Source organism: Wyeomyia smithii, chromosome 2, assembly GCF_029784165.1.
Source record: "Wyeomyia smithii strain HCP4-BCI-WySm-NY-G18 chromosome 2, ASM2978416v1, whole genome shotgun sequence".
In the NCBI taxonomy this organism is placed as follows: Eukaryota; Metazoa; Arthropoda; class Insecta; order Diptera; family Culicidae; genus Wyeomyia; species Wyeomyia smithii.
In genome coordinates, this window is record NC_073695.1 from 162,902,501 (window position 1) to 162,924,547 (window position 22,047).

The 22,047-nt window shown below is 41.0% G+C and overlaps 2 protein-coding genes across 5 annotated transcripts in view; both read left to right on the top strand.

The window, feature by feature from the left end:
- LOC129726106 (kelch-like protein 18) overlaps positions 1-22,047 on the top strand; it is a 205,762-nt gene that overhangs the window by 71,290 nt on the left and 112,425 nt on the right. The gene's annotated exons all lie outside the window — the stretch shown is intronic.
- On the top strand, positions 7,071-12,047 carry LOC129726108 (uncharacterized). The gene is made up of 4 exons (XM_055682760.1): positions 7,071-7,297; positions 8,766-9,272; positions 9,326-9,630; positions 11,513-12,047. Exons 1-4 carry the CDS (start codon positions 7,264-7,266, stop codon positions 11,765-11,767), a joined length of 1,101 nt encoding a protein of 366 aa, XP_055538735.1. The 5' UTR covers positions 7,071-7,263; the 3' UTR covers positions 11,768-12,047.

Here is a 22,047-nt window from a genome sequence, read left to right on the forward strand (position 1 = left end):
ATCCTTGGCCTCCGGTTGCTGAGTCTCACGTCCGACGTTCCAGTATCTCAGACACAGACCAGGGATGGTCGGCCAACCTGCCGGGCATCCAATCCGTGAGAGACGGCAGCCGTGCAGAGGTTGTGGAGGAGGTAAGGGTTACGAATGAGGAACTCATCGTGATCGCCAACTCCCTAAAGGTGAGCAAGGCACCGGGACCGGATGGAATCCCGAACTTGGCCATCAGGACGGCCATGAAAGTGGCCCCTGATCTATTTCGAGCAGTCATGCAGAAGTGCCTGGATGACTGCCTCTTTCCGGACAGGTGGAAGCGACAGAGATTGGTGCTGTTGCCGAAGGCTGGGAAACCGCCAGGGGACCCATCGGCATACAGACCTATCTGTCTGCTGGACACTACGGGCAAGGTGCTTGAGAGGATTATCCTCAACAGACTGGTGAAGTACACAGAGGGTGTAAACGGTCTGGCAAGTAACCAGTTCGGCTTCCGGAAAGGTAGATCCACGCTGGATGCTATTCTCTCTGTCACCAAGACGGCAGAGGTAGCACTCCAGCGTAAGAGTTGGGGCATTCGCTATTGCGCAATCGTCACGCTTGACGTGAAGAATGCATTCAATAGCGCCAGTTGGGACTCCATAGCGCTCGCGCTTAGGAGCATCCACGTACCGGTGTCGTTGTACAAGATTTTGGAAAATTATTTCCAGAATCGGGTAATAGTTTACAACACGGAGGAGGGTCAGAAGTGCGTCCCAATCACCGCAGGGGTACCGCAAGGTTCCATCCTGGGCCCGGTGTTGTGGAATGTCATGTATGACGGGGTGTTGAAACTAAAGTTCCCTGTAGGGGTTGTGATCGTCGGTTTCGCAGACGACATCACGCTAGAGGTCTACGGCGAGTCGATCGAAGAGGTCGAGTTGACGGCCGCGCACTGCATACGCAAGGTCGAAGACTGGATGCACTCTAGGAAACTGGAGTTAGCGCACCATAAAACGGAGGTTACGGTTGTGAACAACCGCAAATTAGAGCAACAGGCGGTGGTCAGAGTCGGTGACTGCACCATTACCTCAAGGCGTTCCTTGAAGCTCTTGGGGGTTATGGTTGACGATAAGCTCACATTTAAGAGTCACGTCGACTATGCCTGTAAGAGGGCTTCAACGGCCGCTGCAGGACTATCTCGAATGATGTCCAATAGCTCAGCGGTATATGGCAGCAAGCGTAAACTTCTTGCCAGCGTGGTTTCGTCCATACTTAGGTATGGTGGGCCAGCGTGGTCCAAAGCGTTAGGTACCAACAGTCATCGTCGAAAACTGGAAAGTACCTACAGGCTCATGTGCCTGAGGGTTGTGAGCGCGTACCGTACAGTGTCATACGACGCAATCTGCGTCCTGTCCGGCATGATGCCTATCAGCATAGCCATTAAGGAGGACGTAGAATGCTTCGATCAACGTGACACAAGGGGTATACGAGGCACCAGAAGGTCATTGTCGATGATCAGATGGCAGCAGGAATGGTCCAATTCCGCAAAGGGTAGATGGACGCATCGACTTATTCCGGACGTATCCGGATGGGTCGGGAGGCGCCATGGAGAAGTTAACTTCCACTTGACACAGATTCTGTCAGGTCATGGTTGCTTCAGGCAGTATCTACACAGATTCGGGCATGCGGGGTCCCCCATGTGTCCCGAGTGTGCGGATGCGGAAGAAACTGCTGAGCATGTCTTCTTCGTGTGCCCTCGTTTTGTGCATGCGCGGAGCGACATGATGGTAGTGAGCGGGCCAGACACCACTCCGGACAACCTAGTTCGGAGGATGTGTAAAGACCCAAACATTTGGAGGGCGGTTTGTACAGCCGCCTCTCAAATAGTTTTGGAATTGCAAAACAGGCGACAGGTTGACCACCGACACGCCAGTGTTAGCTAACGGCCAGTCTCCAGGTTAGTTAGCTAAGTTAGCAAAGAGATCTATAGAACCAAGAGGGTGCACAGAGCACAAAAGCCGCTCCCCGAAGCAATACCTAGCGGTGGTCCCGGGGAGTATTATGGGCTGGAGACTGGAGGGGTTTTAGTGGGTCCGGTCACTGATTGAACCAACCCAATGCAAATTTCCCCTCCACCTGAAAAAAAAAAAAAAAAAAAAAAAAATATATATATATATATATATATATATATATATATATATATATATATATATATATATATATATATATATATATATATATATATATATATATATATATATATATATATATATATATTTATATATATATATATATATATATATATATATATATATATATATATATATATATATATATATATATATATATATATATATATATATATATATATATATATATATATATATATATATATATATATATATATATATATATATATATATATATATAGAAGGCTCCCGGTAACCCGTGGGTAACGGTTCCGGGAAGGAGTAGGAACCAAAAAGTGGTGGCCAAAAAACTGCACCCGGTTAAAAATCCTGCGACGAAGAAAGTTAAAAATAAGGGCGACGCACTCATCCTTAAGACAGAAGAGTCAAAGTACTCGGAAGTTCTTAAGGCAATGAGAGGCGATGCGAAGCTTAAAGATCTGGGGGCAGATGTGCGTAGCATCCGCTGATCCCGCAAGGGAGAAATGATCGTCGAGCTCCGCAAAGAAGCCAGAAACAAGGGCCCAGCCTATCGGGCATTGGCCCAAGAGGCGTTTGGAGATAGAGTGCAGGTTCGGGCACTCACGTCGCAGGTAACCCTTTAAATTAAATACCTGGACGAGGTCACCGAGTCATGCGAAGTCGTGGATGCCCTCAAGGAGCAGTGCGAAGTGGTTGTGGCACCAGAGGCAGTTCGACTGCGCAAAGGCCCAGTAGGAACCCAGACCGCCACTGTCAGGCTTCCGTCAGTAGACGCAAACCAGGCGCTAAAGGTAGCGAGGCTCAAAGTGGGCTGGTCATTGTGCCCACTAAGCATCTACCAGCCGCCGGGGGTCTGCTTTCGATGCTTCGAGCAAGGACACAAGTCCTTTAGCTGCAAGGGGCCTGACAGGAGCTCCCTATGCAGGCGGTGCGGCGCTGCAGGCCACAAAAGCAAAGACTGCGGAGAGCCCCCGAAGTGCTTGGCGTGCACCGGGAAGCGTGACGCAAAGCACATAATGGGAGGCCCGAGGTGCACGGCCGGTAAGCCGACTAGCAAGCCACGGGCGTGAGAGTGACACAGCTAAATTTGAACCACTGCTTCGCGGCTCAGCAACTGCTATACCAAGCAGTCACTGAGTCGTTGTCGGACATTGCCATAATCTCGGACCTCTACCGAATTCCTTCCGGAAACGGTAACTGGATTTCGGACGGGTTCGGTATGGCGGCAATATGGACGACGAGCAGGTTCCCGGTTCAAGAGATAGTGTCAACTTCAAACGAAGGATACGCGGTTGCCAAGGTGAACGGAGTGTACTACTGCAGCTGCTATGCTCCGCCTCGTTGGTCTACCGAGCAGTTCGCAAGGATGATCGACCGAGCCACCGGGGAGCTGATCGGTCTATCACCGTTGGTAGTGGCGGGCGACTTCAACGCATGGGCAACTGAGTGGGGAAGTCGACGCACAAACCAGAGAGGCCGGATCTTGTTGGAGGCTTTGGCGAAGCTCAACATAGATCTGGCCAACGTCGGCTTGAAGAGCACCTTCAGTAGAAACGGCACGGAGTCGATCATCGATGTGACATTCTGTAGTCCAGGATTGATCACGAACTGGAGGGTAGACGATGGCTACACTCATAGCGACCATCTGGCGGTCTGTTATAGCGTAGACTGTAAAACGAGACCGCATGTGGCGAGTAGAATTAACACTCCAGCTCCTCGCGGGTGGAGGATATCACACTTCAACGAAGAGGTATTTGCGGAAGCAATTAGACTAAAACACGAGGCGAGCAGAACTCGTAACCCGAGCGCTGATCAACTTGTTGCCATACTTTCGCGGGCGTGCGACGCCACTATGCCTAGGAACCGCCAGCCTAGGCATGGAAGGCCACCAGTCTACTGGTGGACCGACGCGATAGTGGACCTCCGCAGAGCGTGTCTTCAAGCGAGAAGAAGGATTCAACGTGCGCGAACCGACGAAGAAAGGGAAGATCGTCGAGGGGCATTCAATTCCGCAAGAGCGGCGCTTAAGAGAGCAATAAAAGCTAGTAAACGTGCGTGCTTCGAGACTGTGCGCTAGTGCCAACACTAACCCGTGGGGTAACGCCTATAGGATGGTGATGGCCAAGACTAAGGGTGCGATGGCGCCCGCAGAAAAATCACCAGCGATGCTTGAGCGGATCATAGAGGGACTCTTTCCACGCCACGAGCCAAATCCTTGGCCTCCGGCTGGCGAGTCACTTCACCGACGTTTCAGTATCTCAAACTCAGACCAGAGGTGGTCGGCCAACCTGCCGAACACCCAATATATGAGTGACGGCGTTAGCCGTGCCGAGGCAGAGGAGGCGGAAACGGTTACGAATGAGGAACTCATCGCGATCGCCAACTCCCTGAAGGTGAGCAAGGCACCGGGATTGGATGGGATTCCGAATCTGGCTGTGAAGAAGGCCATCAAAGAAGCCCCCAGAGTATTTCGGGAAGTCATGCAGAAGTGCCTGGATGACTGTACATTCCCAGAGAGATGGAAGCGACAGAAGCTGGTCTTATTGCCGAAGACAGGGAAACCACCTGGTGACCCGTCGGCATACAGACCGATATGTCTGCTCGATACGGCGGGTAAGGTGCTCGAGAAGGTTATTCTCAATAGACTGGTTAGGTACACCGAAAGTGCAAACGGTCTGTCGAGTAACCAGTTCGGCTTCCGAAAAGGCAAGTCTACGGTGGATGCTATTCTGTCCGTCACCAAAACAGCAGAGGTAGCACTCCAGCGTAAAAGATGGGGCATTCGCTATTGCGCAATCGACACGTTGGACGTGAAAAATGCGTTCAATAGTGTTAGCTGGGATTCCATAGCCCACTCGCTTCGGAAACTAGACATTCCGGTGTCTTTGTACAGGATTCTGGAAAATTATTTCCAGAATCGTGTGCTAGTTTACAGCACAGACGAGGGTCAAAAATGTGTCCCAATTACCGCAGGGGTTCCACAAGGTTCCATCCTGGGCCCGGTACTTTGGAATATCATGTACGATGAAGTGCTGAAACTAAATCTCCCCCAAGGGGTTGTGATCGTTGGATTTGCGGACGACATCACACTTGAGGTCTACGGCGAGTCGATCGAGGAGGTTGAGTTGACGGCTTCGCACTCTATAAGCGTCATCGAGGACTGGATGCGCTCCAAAAAACTGGAGCTGGCGCATCATAAGGCGGAGATTTTAGTTGTCAATAACCGCAAGTCGAAGCAACAGGCGTTGATCAGTGTCGGGAATTGCACCATCGCCTCTAAGCGCTCCCTGAAGCTGCTGGGGGTGATGATCGATGACAAGCTCGCCTTCGGGAGCCATGTCGAATATGCCTGTAAGAGGGCTTCAATGGCTATTGCAGCATTATCTCGCATGATGTCCAATAGCTCAGCAGTGTACGGCAGCAATCGGAAACTTCTAGCTAGCGTGACTTCGTCCATACTAAATACGGCGGGCCAGTGTGGTCCAAAGCACTAGGTACTAGTAAACATCGGAGTAAGTTGGAAAGTACCTACAGGCTCATGTGCCTGAGGGTTGCGAGCGCGTATCGAACTGTGTCATACGACGCAATCTGCGTCCTGTCCGGCATGATGCCTATCAGCATAGCCATTAAGGAGGACGTAGAATGCTTCGATCAACGTGACACAAGGGGCATACGAGGTACCAGAAGATCATTCTCGATGATCAGATGGCAGCAGGAGTGGTCCAATTCCGCGAAGGGTAGATGGACGCATCGACTTATTCCGGATGTATCCGGATGGGTCGGGAGGCGCCAAGGAGAAGTGAACTTCCATCTGACACAGATTCTGTCAGGCCATAGTTGCTTTAGGCAGTATCTACACAGATTCGGGCATGCGGGGTCCCCCATGTGTCCCGAGTGCGCGGATGCGGAAGAGACTGCTGAGCATGTCTTCTTCGTGTGCCCACGTTTTGTACATGCGTGGAGCGACATGATGGTAGTGAGCGGGCCAGACACCACTCCGGACCAGAGCTTTGAAAAATCCTTTTCTAAAAAGACGCTTGAACGTTTTCTCGTTCAGTGACATGCTTTCCTTTTTGTGCGATCCTTCGCTCATTTTCAACTTGTATCTGCAGCATGTTCAATTTCAAAGAACGGTCCAAAGCGGAGCGAATGTGGAACGAGCTGCGGGCAACGTTTGCTTCCGCAAAAGGACCGCCGCTTTGTCTTTCATGTCCGTCATAAAATCGTCTGCCGGCATTCACATACCGCTTTGCGTTTGCGTTCATGATCGACCGAAAAAACAGTCAATCAGTCTCCAGCATTCAGCACTTGTATCTGCAGCACGTTTAATTTACACGAAAGGTTCAAAACAGAACGAATATGCAACGGGCAGCGTGCGTGTTGTTTCCGCAAAAGCAGCACCGCCTCGGCATTCTAGTCCGTTCGGGAAACTTCGTACAATGCTTTAATGCTTTACCATTACGTTTTTCGTTTATGTTCATGATCGACCGGAAAAACAGTCAATCAGTAAAGCATTCTTACGTTTGAAGCGTCGTTTGTTCTTTGCTGTATATTTCTACTGTGATATTTGAATAAAAGTGAAAGTTAATATGGCTCAGCAGAAAAGGAAGTTTCGTGATATGGTGCGTGATTTCATTTCGAAAATGAAAGTGGTGTTTGGTGTAAGATCGGCGGGGAAGAAGACAAATGTAAATATTACCAGAAAAAATTTGATGCAGGGAATTTTGTGCGACACTTTCGTAACACGCATTTCACGTTGGCAAAAACGAAGGGATTTTTTAGGGACAATGAAGAGATTGAACCGAAAAGTAAAAAACCACGGAAGAGATTGGTGGCGATAGATGAAGACACGTTGAAATCATCATGCGTGAAACTAATTACAATTAGAAACATGCCTCTGTGTTCCATTGATTGGCCGGAAATGCGGGCACTATTGGATCCGATTGGAAAATCCTTAGGGTGCACCTTCACGTCAACAAAAACACTGGAGTTTTTGAAAACTGCTGCGAATCGAATTAAAAACAAAATAAGCGACGAGCTTCAAGGTAAACTATTTTCATTAAAAATAGACTCGGCTTCTCGTCACGGACGGCACATTCTTGGGATAAACGCTCAGTTTATGAAGGATGACCAAATCAAGGTTAGAACTCTTGGTAAGTATATCTGAAGGAATAAAAGTAATGATAATTAACCTTACTATCAGAAGGGGCTCTCCTTCAAATATTAACAAGGGTAAAACTATTTTTCTTCAAAACAACGTGTTTAAAAGAAACTCAAAACTCATAACCGCGTTTTCTAATAAACGCGAGTTAAAAAACGTGTTTACGTTTTACGCGGTTTTTTAAATAATCGCGAACACAAATCTTGGAAATTTTCTTTTTATGCGATTTTTTGAATAGAGAAGTTTCACAAAAAATATCCTAGTTTTAATATTTTCTATAAATTGTCATTTTTGATTTGGTTGAAACTATGCATAGACGTTTCTATGGGCGAAAAATGCCATTTTATGCTATTGGTTCAATTTTAATTTTCGGGAACAAGACTCATTATTGAAAAGCTATTAAAAACTGCTCTTTCGGGAAAGTATTGATGATTACAAATATTCTAGGGCTGAAAAGTTTGCTTGGTCGGTGTGACGTTTTCGACAAAGTTGTAGATAGAAGTTTTGTCTCTCCGAAAAAAATATACATTAAAACATTTTTTTTTGAAAAAAAGGTTTAAAAAATTTAAAGTTAATTATCTAATAAAGCTCATTTTTAAAAAATCTATTTATTTTTATATTAACTACAAAAGATTACCCAAACAATGTTACCGGTCCGATTATGGAGAAATCAGGAAAAAAAGTTATATTTTGAAAAAAAAAATTTTTCACAGGGTCCGTTTTTTATGAAAGAACGAAATTGTTATCTGTAACTAAAGAGACTATGCCAATCAAACGAACCGTTTTGACTGCAAACATATTCTTAATCTTCCATAGAGTGCTCTATTGGAAATTAAAAACATTTCTACAGCCAAAACGGTTTTTCAATAATTGGCATAGTGTGTTCGACAAAGTTTTAAATAACAGTTTTGTCATTTCGGAAAAAAATGTCCCTTGAAAAATATATTAAAAGAATTTTTTGTTTTTTAAATATAACTTTTTTTCTTGATTTCGGTTGCATTGTTTAGGTAATCTTATGTAGTTTTTATAGAAAAAAATGAGCTTTTTAGATAGTTAATTTTTAAATTTTCTTTAAATTGTTTTTTCAAAAGAGAAATATTTTTTAGTGTATATTTTCTCGAAAAGACAAAATTATTATCTACAACTTTGCCGAAGATGACACACCGATCAAACAAACCGTTTTGGCCCTAAAAATATTTGTAATCATCAATACCTTTCCAAAATAGTAATATTCAAAAGTTTCTCAAAATGGGTCACGACCCAAAAAATTAAATCAATAGCACAAAATGGCATAATTCGCCCATATAAACGACTATGCAAAGCTTCAGCCAAATCAAAAAAGGTCGATTAAATTGGTTGCCCGTTTTTTTTTGTGGAATTGCTCATTATCGAGGCCGCGTTAAAAAGACATTAGTGTATATAAATCAGAATCGCGAAAGTTACTTCCCTTTTTGTTTTAGGAATGGTCGAGGTTAAGAAAAAACAGACGGCAAAATTTTTGAAAACCAAGATACTGGATGTGTTAAGCATATATAACGTTGGACTTAAAAACGTTTTTTCCGTCACATCGGATAATGGGTCAAACATGTGCGCTGCTGTACGCGAATTGCAGAGAGCAATTGCCGAAGAGCATGAAGATGAGAACGGTGAAATGGAGCATTGGGAAGTTCTTTCGAATGTTCTAGACGAGTTCAAGGACAGTGTAAGCTTAGTGAGGTGCGCTGTTCACACAATGCAGCTTGCCGTTACTGATGTTACAAAGCTGTACGAGGACAATATAAAAGCAGTGACTAACATCGCCAAAGCTTGCCGCAAAATTTCCTATGAAGCGTATTTCGAGGCAGAAGGGCAAGCGCTGCCGCCGTTATACGCAAAGACAAGATGGGGTGGAGTCTTTAAAATGGTAGAGCACTTCAACAAATTTGAAACGTTCTACGTTAAGTTGGGTGCAATACACAAAGAACTAGGTACCATAGAAATAAAAAAAAGTTGGCAAACATTGATCACTTTTTGATTGCAGATTTAGATAACAATTGGAAATTCGTCAATAACTTCGTGCAAGCTTTTTCTCCAACTTACGAGGCTACAATCAAATTTCAGGATAAGCACGTTGGATTGTCGGATTTCCATATGTTATGGATCAACACGATCCGAATGACGAAGTTAATACACAATCCAATGGCAGAAGAACTTTCAAAGAATCTCTTGAAACGATTGGAGTCTCTAAAAGAAAACATGCCGTTCAAAGCCGCCATTTTGCTGGATCCCCGATTTTACTATGAGGATTCACGTGTGTTTACTCCTGACGAGAAAGAGCAAATACGGGTATGTTATCAAATTCAGATATTTTTATATTTAAAGATTAATCTAAACTTTTATATATTATATACTAACATCTGATATTTAAAATTCAATATTTATTATAGAATATTTAATATTTAATGTAATATTTGATATTTAATTTTTAATGTATAACGTTTTATAATTATGTTATATTTTATATTCAATATGTATTCTTTTATATCTTATGTTTATTATTTAATATTTAATATTTGAAATTTAATTATTAATATTTAATATAATATTTATTATTTAATATCAAATTTTATATATATAATATTTTATATTATTCGTATATATTTCATATTTAATATTTAACATTAATTATTAAATATTTAATATTTAAAATTCAATATTTTATATTAAATGTTAAATATTAAATATTAAATATTAAATATTAAATATTTAATATTTAACATTTAATATTTAATATTTAATATTTAATATTTAATATTTAATATTTAATATTTAATATTTAATATTTAATATTTAATATTTAATATTTAATATTTAATATTTAATATTTACTATTTAATATTTATTATTTAATATTTAATATTTAATATTTAATATTTAATATTTAATATTTAATATTTAATATTTAATATTTAATATTTAATATTTAATATTTAATATTTAATATTTAATATTTAATATTTAATATTTAATATTTAATATTTAATATTTAATATTTAATATTTAATATTTAATATTTAATATTTAATATTTAATATTTAATATTTAATATTTAATATTTAATATTTAATATTTAATATTTAATATTTAATATTTAATATTAATTATTTAATATTTAATATTTAATATTTTATATTTAATATTTAATATTTAATATTTAATATTTAATATTTAATATTTAATATTTAATATTTAATATTTAATATTTAATATTTAATATTTAATATTTAATATTTAATATTTAATATTTAATACTTAATATTTAATATTTAATATTTAATATTTAATATTTAATATTTAATATTTAATATTTAATATTTAATATTTAATATTTAATATTTAATATTTAATATTTAATATTTAATATTTAATATTTAATATTTAATATTTAATATTTAATATTTCATATTTAATATTTAATATTTAATATTTAATATTTAATATTTAATATTTAATATTTAATAATAAATATGTAATATTTAATATTTTTTATTTAATATTTTTTTAATTTAAATATTATATATAACATTTATTTTTTATTTGTTTTTGATATATTAAATATCTAATATTTATTACGTAATATGAAATATGTAGTATTTAACATTTAATATTTTAATAATAAACATTCAATATTAATACCAATGATTCCATTATTTTCAAAGTAACAAGGAACGTGAGTCTCCATGAACCGGATGAATCCTGGGAACCATAACCTTACGCCTTAAGTAGGTGCATTTCCTTATCACGAATACTTAGGGAAATAAAATCAGTTAAACTCTACTAAGTAACATAAATTTCAATCAGGTGTACACCCAGGTACCAAGCCAATCAATAAAAGATATTATTAGCTGATCAAATAGTTGGCGTGCGACCAGAACGAACCAAGCGCCATCTTTTTTAATTAAGTCAACAAAAACATGAGGGGATGTGAAGAGTAATAATCTATGTATCATGAAAAAACGAAATCATTTCAATAGATTATAACGATATAATAACAAAAAATCTCTAGCAAAAAAACAAATGGGGTAATTGAACTTTGAATGCCAATTACTCGAAATATTATTTTTGGCGCTAGCTTCGGTTTGGCTGCACGCCGACCATATAATGGTTAAAAACAATAACAATAATAATAAAATATCACAAATTTTATCATTTTGCTTCAAATTTACAGAAATTCATTGTCAATACATCGGCCCGTATCTCCAATTTAAAAGGTGATACACAACCTGAAAATTCCATTTTTGAAGTGGCCTCCTCAAAAGACGACTTGGACGATTATTTAACGACTTTATATGGAGGTTCACTTCCCAGCTCCAACCGAAATTCGCGAAAAAATACGATAACAGAGCAACTGAGTGTTCTAGACGTCGGTACACGAAAAGAACACAATTTTGATGTTTGGAGCAGCTGGCAGGAAAAAAAATAACATGCAAAGAACTGTTTGAGGTGGCCGAAGTAGTTTATGCGGTCCCCTCAACACAAGTCTCAGTCGAACGAGCCTTCAGTGCGCTGGCACTTATTTTGTCAGACAGGCGGCTATCATTAGCAGAATCAACATTAGAGGATATTCTCATCGCGAAATTGAACCCTGAGTTATTTGATGAAGTTTTAATCGATTAAATGACTTTATATTTCTTTTTTTTTCGTTGTTAACTATTAATAAAAAAAACTGTTGGTTATACTAAAACAAAGGTTTAAAAATCCTTCGTGAAACGCAAAATACATCCGAGGCCTTGGGGCGAAACGTATATACCATTCGACTCAGCTCGACGAACTGAGCAATGTTTGTAAATATGTGTATGTGTGCATGTGCGTATGTATGTGCGAATATGTTTTTTATATGTGTGTTATTTCACAATCTGCTACGCTTCTCTTGCAGAGCGCATTATCTGATTTTGTTGTCTCAGTTGCAAATAAAAGCTCAGGAGATCCTCAAAAATCATACTGAGCGTGCTTTCTATTAGAAGGATCTTTTTTGACATGAAATATTTACCTTTTTGAACATTGTTGGGACCTTTCATTCGAAATGATCTCTATCGCTTTTTCTCTCTCTCTCTCTCTCGTCGTTTTCTCTATCTCACTCTCTTTCTCTCTTTCGCTCATTCTCTCTCTCCTTCACTATCAATTCTTCTACATGTTTCTTCATCTTTGTTATATTTTATGCTTCTTCAGTTATGACAGTCATTAAGTATATTGTTGACACCTATACACAGTTACATATTCACAGAATAAACTAATTCGATTTTAGTGTATTTGATATAATCACTAAATACAGAAGTTTTTACTGTGAATTATAAATAGATTTCCTACTGATCGTCTCGGTAAAACGGAATTAAATATACTAAGGTCGCTTTTTTCGCGGTTTTTTTACGCGAATTCCGGAATTTACGCGGATTTTTTTTTTACGCGGCATGTATCCCCCGCGACTTTAGTGTATATGTATTTTAAATAAATAGCTCGCAACGTTTTTTTTTTGTATCTGTTGTTTTTTCATAAAGTGGAAGTGGTACATGCTACATGGCCGTCGTAGTTAAATGTAATTACGTTTTAATACACAATTCTTATTCTTTTGATCATCCCGTTTTGTTACATGTTCTGCACTAGGGATGTAACGGATATCCGCATCCGCATCCGCATCCGCAAATGCGGAACATCCGCATGAAAATTGACATCCGCATCAACATCTGCATCCGTAATCACATATCCGCATCCGCATCATACCATGCGGATATTGGAAAAAAAATACCGCTTCATAAAATATTGCAGAACAATTTTCCATGGTGTGTTTACTGCTCGTCCAAATAACTTTTGCACTGGGGAGGGGCATGGTTACGTGAAAAAAGCAAAATATAACACAAGGGATGCTACGGATATCCGCATCCGCGAATGCGGAACATCCGCATGAAAATTGACATCCACATCAACATCTGCATCCGTAATCACATATCCGCATCCGCATCCGCATCTGCAGATGTCTTAAAAATCACATCCGTAACATCCCTGCTCTGCACTGTATTAGTGCAGTTGAATCTATGAAATTCAATAATCAAAATAATTTATTGGAATTTATTGATTAACATCGTTTAAAGGAAAAATCAACCACTCGTGCTCAGTGCGTCTTGAACTGTCCTACAGATCAGACGTTTTTTCGGTTGCTTGTGGACTGGTCTTTGACTGCCTATAGCTTCAAAGTTTGTGTTTTGTCAGTGTGTCTTTTAAAGACTACCTGAAAGTTATTTCCCATCAGTCTTTCTCAAGACTACCTACTTTTGAATTTAACATTTGTTTTAACTTTTTTCGTATCACCTGAAATGGCTGGACGGAAAAAGAAACCTCGCATCGCTGCGGGGAGGAAAAGAGAGGCATCTCTTTCTGACACATCGAGTGTCTGTAGTGACAATCCTTTTGATATTTTGCCTGAGCAAGAAGCTGGTGAAATGGAAGTTATTAATAATGAAACTATACAAAATATAAAATCTTTAAAAAAGGAGAAAGTTCCACCTATTGTGGTAACTATTTCTTCTGAATTTAATATATTCAAAAAGGAACTTTCAACGTTTGTTTCTGACGTTAAAGTTACCTATCAAATTGGCCGTAGAGGTGAATGCCGCTTATTAGCCGACTCAGTAAAGGGTCGTGATCGTCTTGTTCAGTATTTAACTGACAAGATGTACAAATTTTTTACATATGACACCAAGAACGCCAAGCCGTTCAAGGTTGTCTTGAAAGGTCTCACCAACGATCAAACCGTTGATGAGATCAAACTTACTTTAACAGAATTACTTGGCATAGCCCCTACCCAAGTAATTCTAATGAAACAAAAATCACGAGGCGAAAACAGTCAAAGAACTGGAATTTCCCTTGTTAATTATTTAATTCATTTTAACCGCAATGAGGTTAACAACTTAAAATTTTTTGAAAAAGCACATGCTTTGTATAATGTGCGTGTAAAGTGGGAAATTTATAGGAAGTATGGCGGAGGTGAAAAGCATATCACCCAATGCCGTACTTGCCAACGTTATGGCCATGGTTCCAAATTCTGTAACATGGACCAAAAATGTCTTAATTGTGGAGACTCTTCTCACAAAAAGGACACATGTCCTGTGAAAGAGAGTAAAAATTTTCGCTGTGCGAATTGTAACGGCAACCATATGTCAAATTTTTATCAATGCCCAGTCCGTTTAGCAATTGTTAAGGCAAGGCAAGGTAAACAAAATTCAATTTCTCAATTAAAACCAACTTCAAAACAAAATTCTCCAAGCGTACCAGTGACGCATAGTTTACCTACTCCTTTGCATACCCGTTTAACTTATGCACAGGTTACAGGTAGTTCGAACATTATACCGCCTAGTGTTGGTAGTTCGAAAATGACCGTTAATATGGGTAAGCAAAACACGCTAGAAAATAATTGTACACCTATCACTCCAGCTAATATTGCTACCGAAAATATTTTTTCTAATGTCAACTGCCTGGGGCCTATTACGGCAGGTAAACTTTCTTTTTTGCAACAGGCAATGTTCGATCTTATGAACGCCATGTTGCAGGCAAAATCAATGTTTGAAGCCATTCAAATAGGCACAAATTTTACTATTAAAATTGTTTCTAATTTAAAATTTAGCAATGATTTTAAATAAAACAATTAAAATATTAAATTGGAATGCTCGCTCATTGAAGGCCAATGAGAATGAGCTTTTTAATTTTTTAACAGTAAATAATGTGCATATTGCAATTATTACTGAAACATTTTTGAAACCTAACATAAAATTAAAATATGATCCCAATTACGTGGTTCATAGATATGATAGGATTCAGGGTTCCGGCGGTGGAGTTGCAATTGTTATTCATCGCCGAATCAAACATCGTGCTCTTCCCCATCTTGAGACGAAAGTTATTGAAACTTTGGGAATTGAAGTTCAAACTGAACTTGGGATTTTATTTATTGCCGCAGCATATTTACCATTTCAATGCACACGCGAGCTCAAAAATTATTTTAAAGGTGATTTACAAAAACTCACTAGAAATCGTTCGAAATTTTTCATAATCGGCGATTTTAACGCTAAACATCGTTCATGGAATAATTCTCAAAGTAATTCCAATGGCAAAATTTTATTCAATGATTGTTCTTCAGGATACTATTCTATTTTGTCTCCGAATAGTCCTACATGCTTTTCTTCTGTAAGAAACCCTTCAACAATTGATTTGGTGCTAACAGATCAAAGTCATGTATGTAGTGATTTGATCACACATGCTGACTTTGATTCTGACCATCTTCCAATAACTTTTTCTTTATCACATAAATCAGTTTTAAACCCTATGAGCTCTGTTTTTAATTATAACAAGGCTAATTGGGAAAGATACAAAACTCATATTGAGAGAAATTTCAATAATGAGCTTGATTTGCAAAACGAAGTGAATATTGATTCCGCTTTGGAAGCATTAAAATCTGCAATTGTTGATGCCAGGAATTATTCTGTTCCAAAGGCTCAAGTGAAATTTGATTCATCAATAGTTGACGAAAATCTTCAACTTCTAATTCGTTTGAAAAATGTCCGCAGACGTCAATATCAACGTTCTCGTGACCCTGTTTTTAAAACTATTTATAAAGATTTACAGAAAGAGATTAAGCATAGATTTACTCTTCTGAGAAATCAAAATTTTGAGACTAAAGTTGAAAAATTGAAACCATATTCAAAACCATTTTGGAAGCTGTCGAAGATTCTTAAGAAACCTTCAAAGCCTATTCCAGTTTTAAAAGATGGTGAACGTTTTCTTGTATCAAATGAACAAAAGGCTCAAAGACTTGCTCAGCAGTTTGAGAGTGTTCATAACTCAAATTTGAATTTTGTGAGTCCAATTGAAAATGAAGTCACACGTCAATTTGATTTAATTTCTTCCCAGAATTTTTCACCTGCAGAAATAATTGAAACTAACTTGAATGAGATTAGATCAATTAATAAAAATTTCAAAAATATGAAAGCACCTGGTGACGATGGAATCTTTAATATACTAATCAAACATCTCCCTGAGAGCACAATGGAATTTTTAGTGAAAATTTTCAATTGCTGCTTCAAAATTGCATATTTTCCCAAATTATGGAAAAATGCAAAAATTACTCCCATTTTAAAACCGGATAAGAACCCAGCTGAAGTTTCAAGTTATCGACCAATCAGTTTGCTTTCTTCAATAAGTAAACTGTTTGAGAGAATTATTCTTAACAGAATGATGTCACACATCAACGAAAATTCAATTTTTGCAAATGAACAGTTTGGATTTCGCCATGGGCATTCCACAACTCATCAATTGCTCAGAGTTACTAATATGATACGAGCTAACAAATCTGAAGGTTATTCCACTGGAGCTGCTCTTTTAGACATAGAAAAAGCATTCGACAGTGTTTGGCATAAAGGTTTGATTGCGAAATTACAAACTTTTAATTTTCCAATTTTCCTAATCAAAATTTTAAAAAATTATCTTACTGATCGAACTCTGCAGGTTGTCTATCAGAATTCAAAATCTGATAGATTTCCTGTCAGAGCAGGTGTACCTCAAGGTTCAGTCTTGGGTCCAGTCCTGTACAACATATTCACTTCAGATCTTCCTGATTTGCCTCCAGGATGCACAAAGTCATTGTTCTGCGATGACACAAGCATTTCCGTAAAAGGAAAAAGTCTTCGTGTCATATGCAGTCGATTGCAGAAAAGTTTAGATATTTTTTCTTCCTACTTGCAAAAGTGGAAAATCTCTCCCAATGCTTCTAAAACTCAAATGATAATTTTTCCGCATAAGCCTAGGGCTTCTTTCCTCAAGCCAAACAATAATCACGTTGTCAAGATGAATGGGGTTATTTTAAGTTGGTCCGACAAGGTTAAGTACTTGGGACTAATTTATGATAAAAAACTTATTTTCAAAGAGCACATTGAGAGTATACAAGCCAAGTGCATCAAATATACGAGATGTTTATATCCTCTCATTAACAGGAATTCTAAACTTTGTTTAAAGAACAAACTTTTGATTTACAAACAAATTTTTAGACCAGCAATGCTTTATGCTGTACCGATCTGGTCAAGTTGCTGTTCAACAAGGAAGAAAGCGCTCCAAAGGATTCAGAATAAAATTCTGAAAATGATTTTGAAGCGTCCTCCTTGGTTTGGTACACTCGAATTACATAGACTTACTGGTGTTGAACCATTAGAAGCTATGTCAAATAAAATTATTAACAATTTTCGACAAAAATCGTTGCAATCCTCAATTGCTACGATAAGCTCTCTTTATAGCCAATAAGTTAGCAATTAAGTTAGTTGTAAGTTTACTTCCCCTTTTCTGACAAGTAGGTTTAAATCCCTACGAATTATAAGTCCTAATTGCGAAAGCAAACAAATCCTAACAATTAAAATTACAAATTTCTAACAGTGTTGAGAAGTCACCATTTGTGATTGGACACACATACTCATTATTTACTAATATTTATCATAAATACTTAAGCTACTAACAAATTCCCCCTTAAAAAAAAAAAAAAAAACCACTCGTGCTCGCAACAACACAAATATTGGTTAGAAAATATTATTTCTTTTACATCTTCACGAAAGACTGTGAGACTAAAAACATACTGGCACGGCCTGCGCTGCGAAGACGGTTCGCCTTGCCGTGGGTTAATTTACAGTAGACCTGTACATTAAACTGCGGTAGGGCGAGCCGCTTTCGCAGCGCAGGATATGCTACAACCACGAGTCACAAAAAAATCTAAAGGCCATCCACCTCAGATGCAAAGCACACAATTAAGAAATAGTAAATCACATGTGTGTTAATTGCCGCGCAAGCGACCGAAAGTTATTTCATTATTTACTTCCCGCCTTCGGTGCCGTCTTCGCTGACCCGCAACCCAGCGAAGCTGTAGAAATGGTACCAACTGCCCTATTCACTTTGTGCCTTGAACGTATACATAATGAAAGATTGAACGGAAGAAACGAGCGCTGCCATAGCGAATGACCGCCACCTAGGAACTAAAAAAAATTTCAATTCCACTTTGACTGCTCTTTCTCCGGCCGATCGCTGTACTATGCCGAGCAGACAAGTTGACTGCGGAAGGCGATCGCATTCGTGTTTAAACAGTCAACTTTTTTGTTTCAGGTGAAGGGGAAATTTGCATCCAAACCCCTGAGGTGACCAACCTCAGGGAGTGTGAGGTTGGTTTGAATCAGTGACCGGACCCACTAAAACCCCTTCAGTCCCCAGCCCATAATACTCCCCGGCACCACCGCTAGGTTCTTTAGGTCTTTTTGCTAACTTAGCTAACTAACCTGGAGACTGGCCGTTAGCTAACACTGGCGTGTCGGTGGTCAACCTGTCGCCTGTTTTGCAATTCTAAAACTATTTGAGAGGCGGCTGTACAAACCGCTCTCCAAATGTTTGGGTCTTTACACATCCTCCGAACTAGGGTGTCCGGAGTGGTGTCTGGCCCGCTCACTACCATCATGTCGCTCCGCGCATGTACAAAACGTGGGCACACGAAGAAGACATGCTCAGCAGTCTCTTCCGCATCCGCGCACTCGGGACATATGGGGGACCCCGCATGCCCGAATCTGTGTAGATACTGCCTAAAGCAACCATGGCCTGACAGAATTTGTGTCAGATGGAAGTTCACTTCTCCTTGGCGCCTCCCGACCCATCCGGATACATCCGGAATAAGTCGATGCGTCCATCTACCCTTCGCGGAATTGGACCACTCCTGCTGCCATCTGATCATCGAGAATGATCTTCTAGTACCTCGTATGCCCCTTGTGTCACGTTGATCGAAGCATTCTACGTCCTCCTTAATGGCTATGCTGATAGGCATCATGCCGGACAGGACGCAGATTGCGTCGTATGACACAGTTCGATACGCGCTCGCAACTCTCAGGCACATGAGCCTGTAGGTACTTTCCAACTTACTCCGATGTTTACTAGTACCTAGTGCTTTGGACCACACTGGCCCGCCGTATCTCAGTATGGACGAAGTCACGCTAGCTAGAAGTTTCCGCTTGCTGCCGTACACTGCTGAGCTATTGGACATTATGCGAGATAATGCTGCAATAGCCATTGAAGCCCTCTTACAGGCATATTCGACATGGCTCTTGAAGGCGAGCTTGTCATCGATCATCACCCCCAGCAGCTTCAGGGAGCGCTTAGAGGCGATGGTGCCATTCCCGACACTGATCAACGCCTGTTGCTTCGACTTGCGGTTATTGACAACTAAAATCTCCGTCTTATGATGCGCCAGCTCCAGTTTTTTGAAGCGCATCCAGTCCTCGACGACGCTTATAGAGTGCGAAGCCGTCAACTCAACCTCCTCGATCGACTCGCCGTAGACCTCAAGTGTGATGTCGTCCGCAAATCAAACGATCACAACCCCTTGGGGGAGCTTTAGTTTCAGCACTTCATCGTACATGATATTCCAAAGTACCGGGCCCAGGATGGAACCTTGTGGAACCCCGGCGGTAATTGGGACACATTTTTGACCCTCGTCTGTGCTGTAAACTAGCACACGATTCTGGAAATAATTTTCCAGAATCCTGTACAAAGACACCGGAATGTCTAGTTTCCGAAGCGAGTGGGCTATGGAATCCCAGCTAACACTATTGAACGCATTTTTCACGTCCAACGTGTCGATTGCGCAATAGCGAATGCCCCATCTTTTACGCTGGAGTGCTACCTCTGCTGTTTTGGTGACGGACAGAATAGCATCCACCGTAGACTTGCCTTTTCGCAAGCCGAACTGGTTACTCGACAGACCGTTTGCACTTTCGGTGTACCTAACCAGTCTATTGAGAATAACCTTCTCGAGCACCTTACCCGCCGTATCGAGCAGACATATCGGTCTGTATGCCGACGGGTCACCAGGTGGTTTCCCTGTCTTCGGCAATAAGACCAGCTTCTGTCGCTTCCATCTCTCTGGGAATGTACAGTCATCCAGGCACTTCTGCATGACCTCCCGAAATACTCTGGGGGCCTCTTTGATGGCCTTCTTCACAGCCAGATTCGGAATCCCATCCAATCCTGGTGCCTTGCTCACCTTCAGGGAGTTGGCGATCGCGATGAGTTCCTCATTCGTAACCGTTTCCGCCTCCTCTGCCTCGGCACGGCTAACGCCGTCACTCATATATAGGGTGTTCGGCAGGTTGGCTGACCACCTCTGGTCTGAGTTTGAGATACTGGAACGTCGGTGAAGTGACTCGCCAGCCGGAGGCCAAGGATTTGGCTCGTGGCGTGGAAAGAGTCCCTCTATGATCCGCTCAAGCATCGCTGGTGATTTTTCTGCGGGCGCCATCGCACCCTTAGTCTTGGCCATCACCATCCTATAGGCGTTACCCCACGGGTTAGTGTTGGCACTAGCGCACAGTCTCGAAGCACGCACGTTTACTAGCTTTTATTGCTCTCTTAAGTGCCGCTCTTGCGGAACTGAATGCCCCTCGACGATCTTCTCTTTCTTCGTCGGTTCGCGCACGTTGAATCCTTCTTCTCGCTTGAAGACACGCTCTGCGGAGGTCCGCTATCGCGTCGGTCCACCAGTAGACTGGTGCCTAGGCTGGCGGTTCCTAGGCATAGTGGCGTCGCACGCCCGCGAAAGTATGGCAACAAGTTGATCAGCGCTCGGGTTACGAGCTCTGCTCACCTCGTGTTCTAGTCTAATTGCTTCCGCAAATACCTCTTCGTTGAAGTGTGATATCCTCCACCCGCGAGGAGCTGGAGTGTTAATTCTACTCGCCACATGCGGTCTCGTTTTACAGTCTACGCTATAACAGACCGCCAGATGGTCGCTATGAGTGTAGCCATCGTCTACCCTCCAGTTCGTGATTAATCCTGGACTACAGAATGTCACATCGATGATCGACTCCGTGCCGTTTCTACTGAAGGTGCTCTTCAAGCCGACGTTGGCCAGATCTATGTTGAGCTTCGCCAAAGCCTCCAACAAGATCCGGCCTCTCTGGTTTGTGCGTTGACTTCCCCACTCAGTTGCCCATGCGTTGAAGTCGCCCGCCACTACCAACGGTGATAGACCGATCAGCTTTCCGGTGGCTCGGTCGATCATCCTTGCGAACTGCTCGGTAGACCAACGAGGCGGAGCATAGCAGCTGCAGTAGTACACTCCGTTCACCTTGGCAACCGCGTATCCTTCGTTTGAAGTTGACACTATCTCTTGAACCGGGAACCTGCTCGTCGTCCATATTGCCGCCATACCGGACCCGTCCGAAATCCAGTTACCGTTTCCGGAAGGAATTCGGTAGAGGTCCGAGATTATGGCGATGTCCGACAACGACTCAGTGACTGTTTGGTATAGCAGTTGCTGAGCCGCGAAGCAGTGGTTCAAATTTAGCTGTGTCACTCTCACGCCCGTGGCTTGCTAGTCGGCTTACCGGCCGTGCACCTCGGGCCTCCCATTATGTGCTTTGCGTCACGCTTCCCGGTGCACGCCAAGCACTTCGGGGGCTCTCCGCAGTCTTTGCTTTTGTGGCCTGCAGCGCCGCACCGCCTGCATAGGGAGCTCCTGTCAGGCCCCTTGCAGCTAAAGGACTTGTGTCCTTGCTCGAAGCATCGGAAGCAGACCTCCGACGGCTGGTAGATACTTAGTGGGCACATTGACCAGCCCACTTTGAGCCTCGCTACTGACGGAAGCCTGACAGTGGCGGTCTGGGTTCCTACTGGGCCTTTGCGCAGTCGAACTGCCTCTGG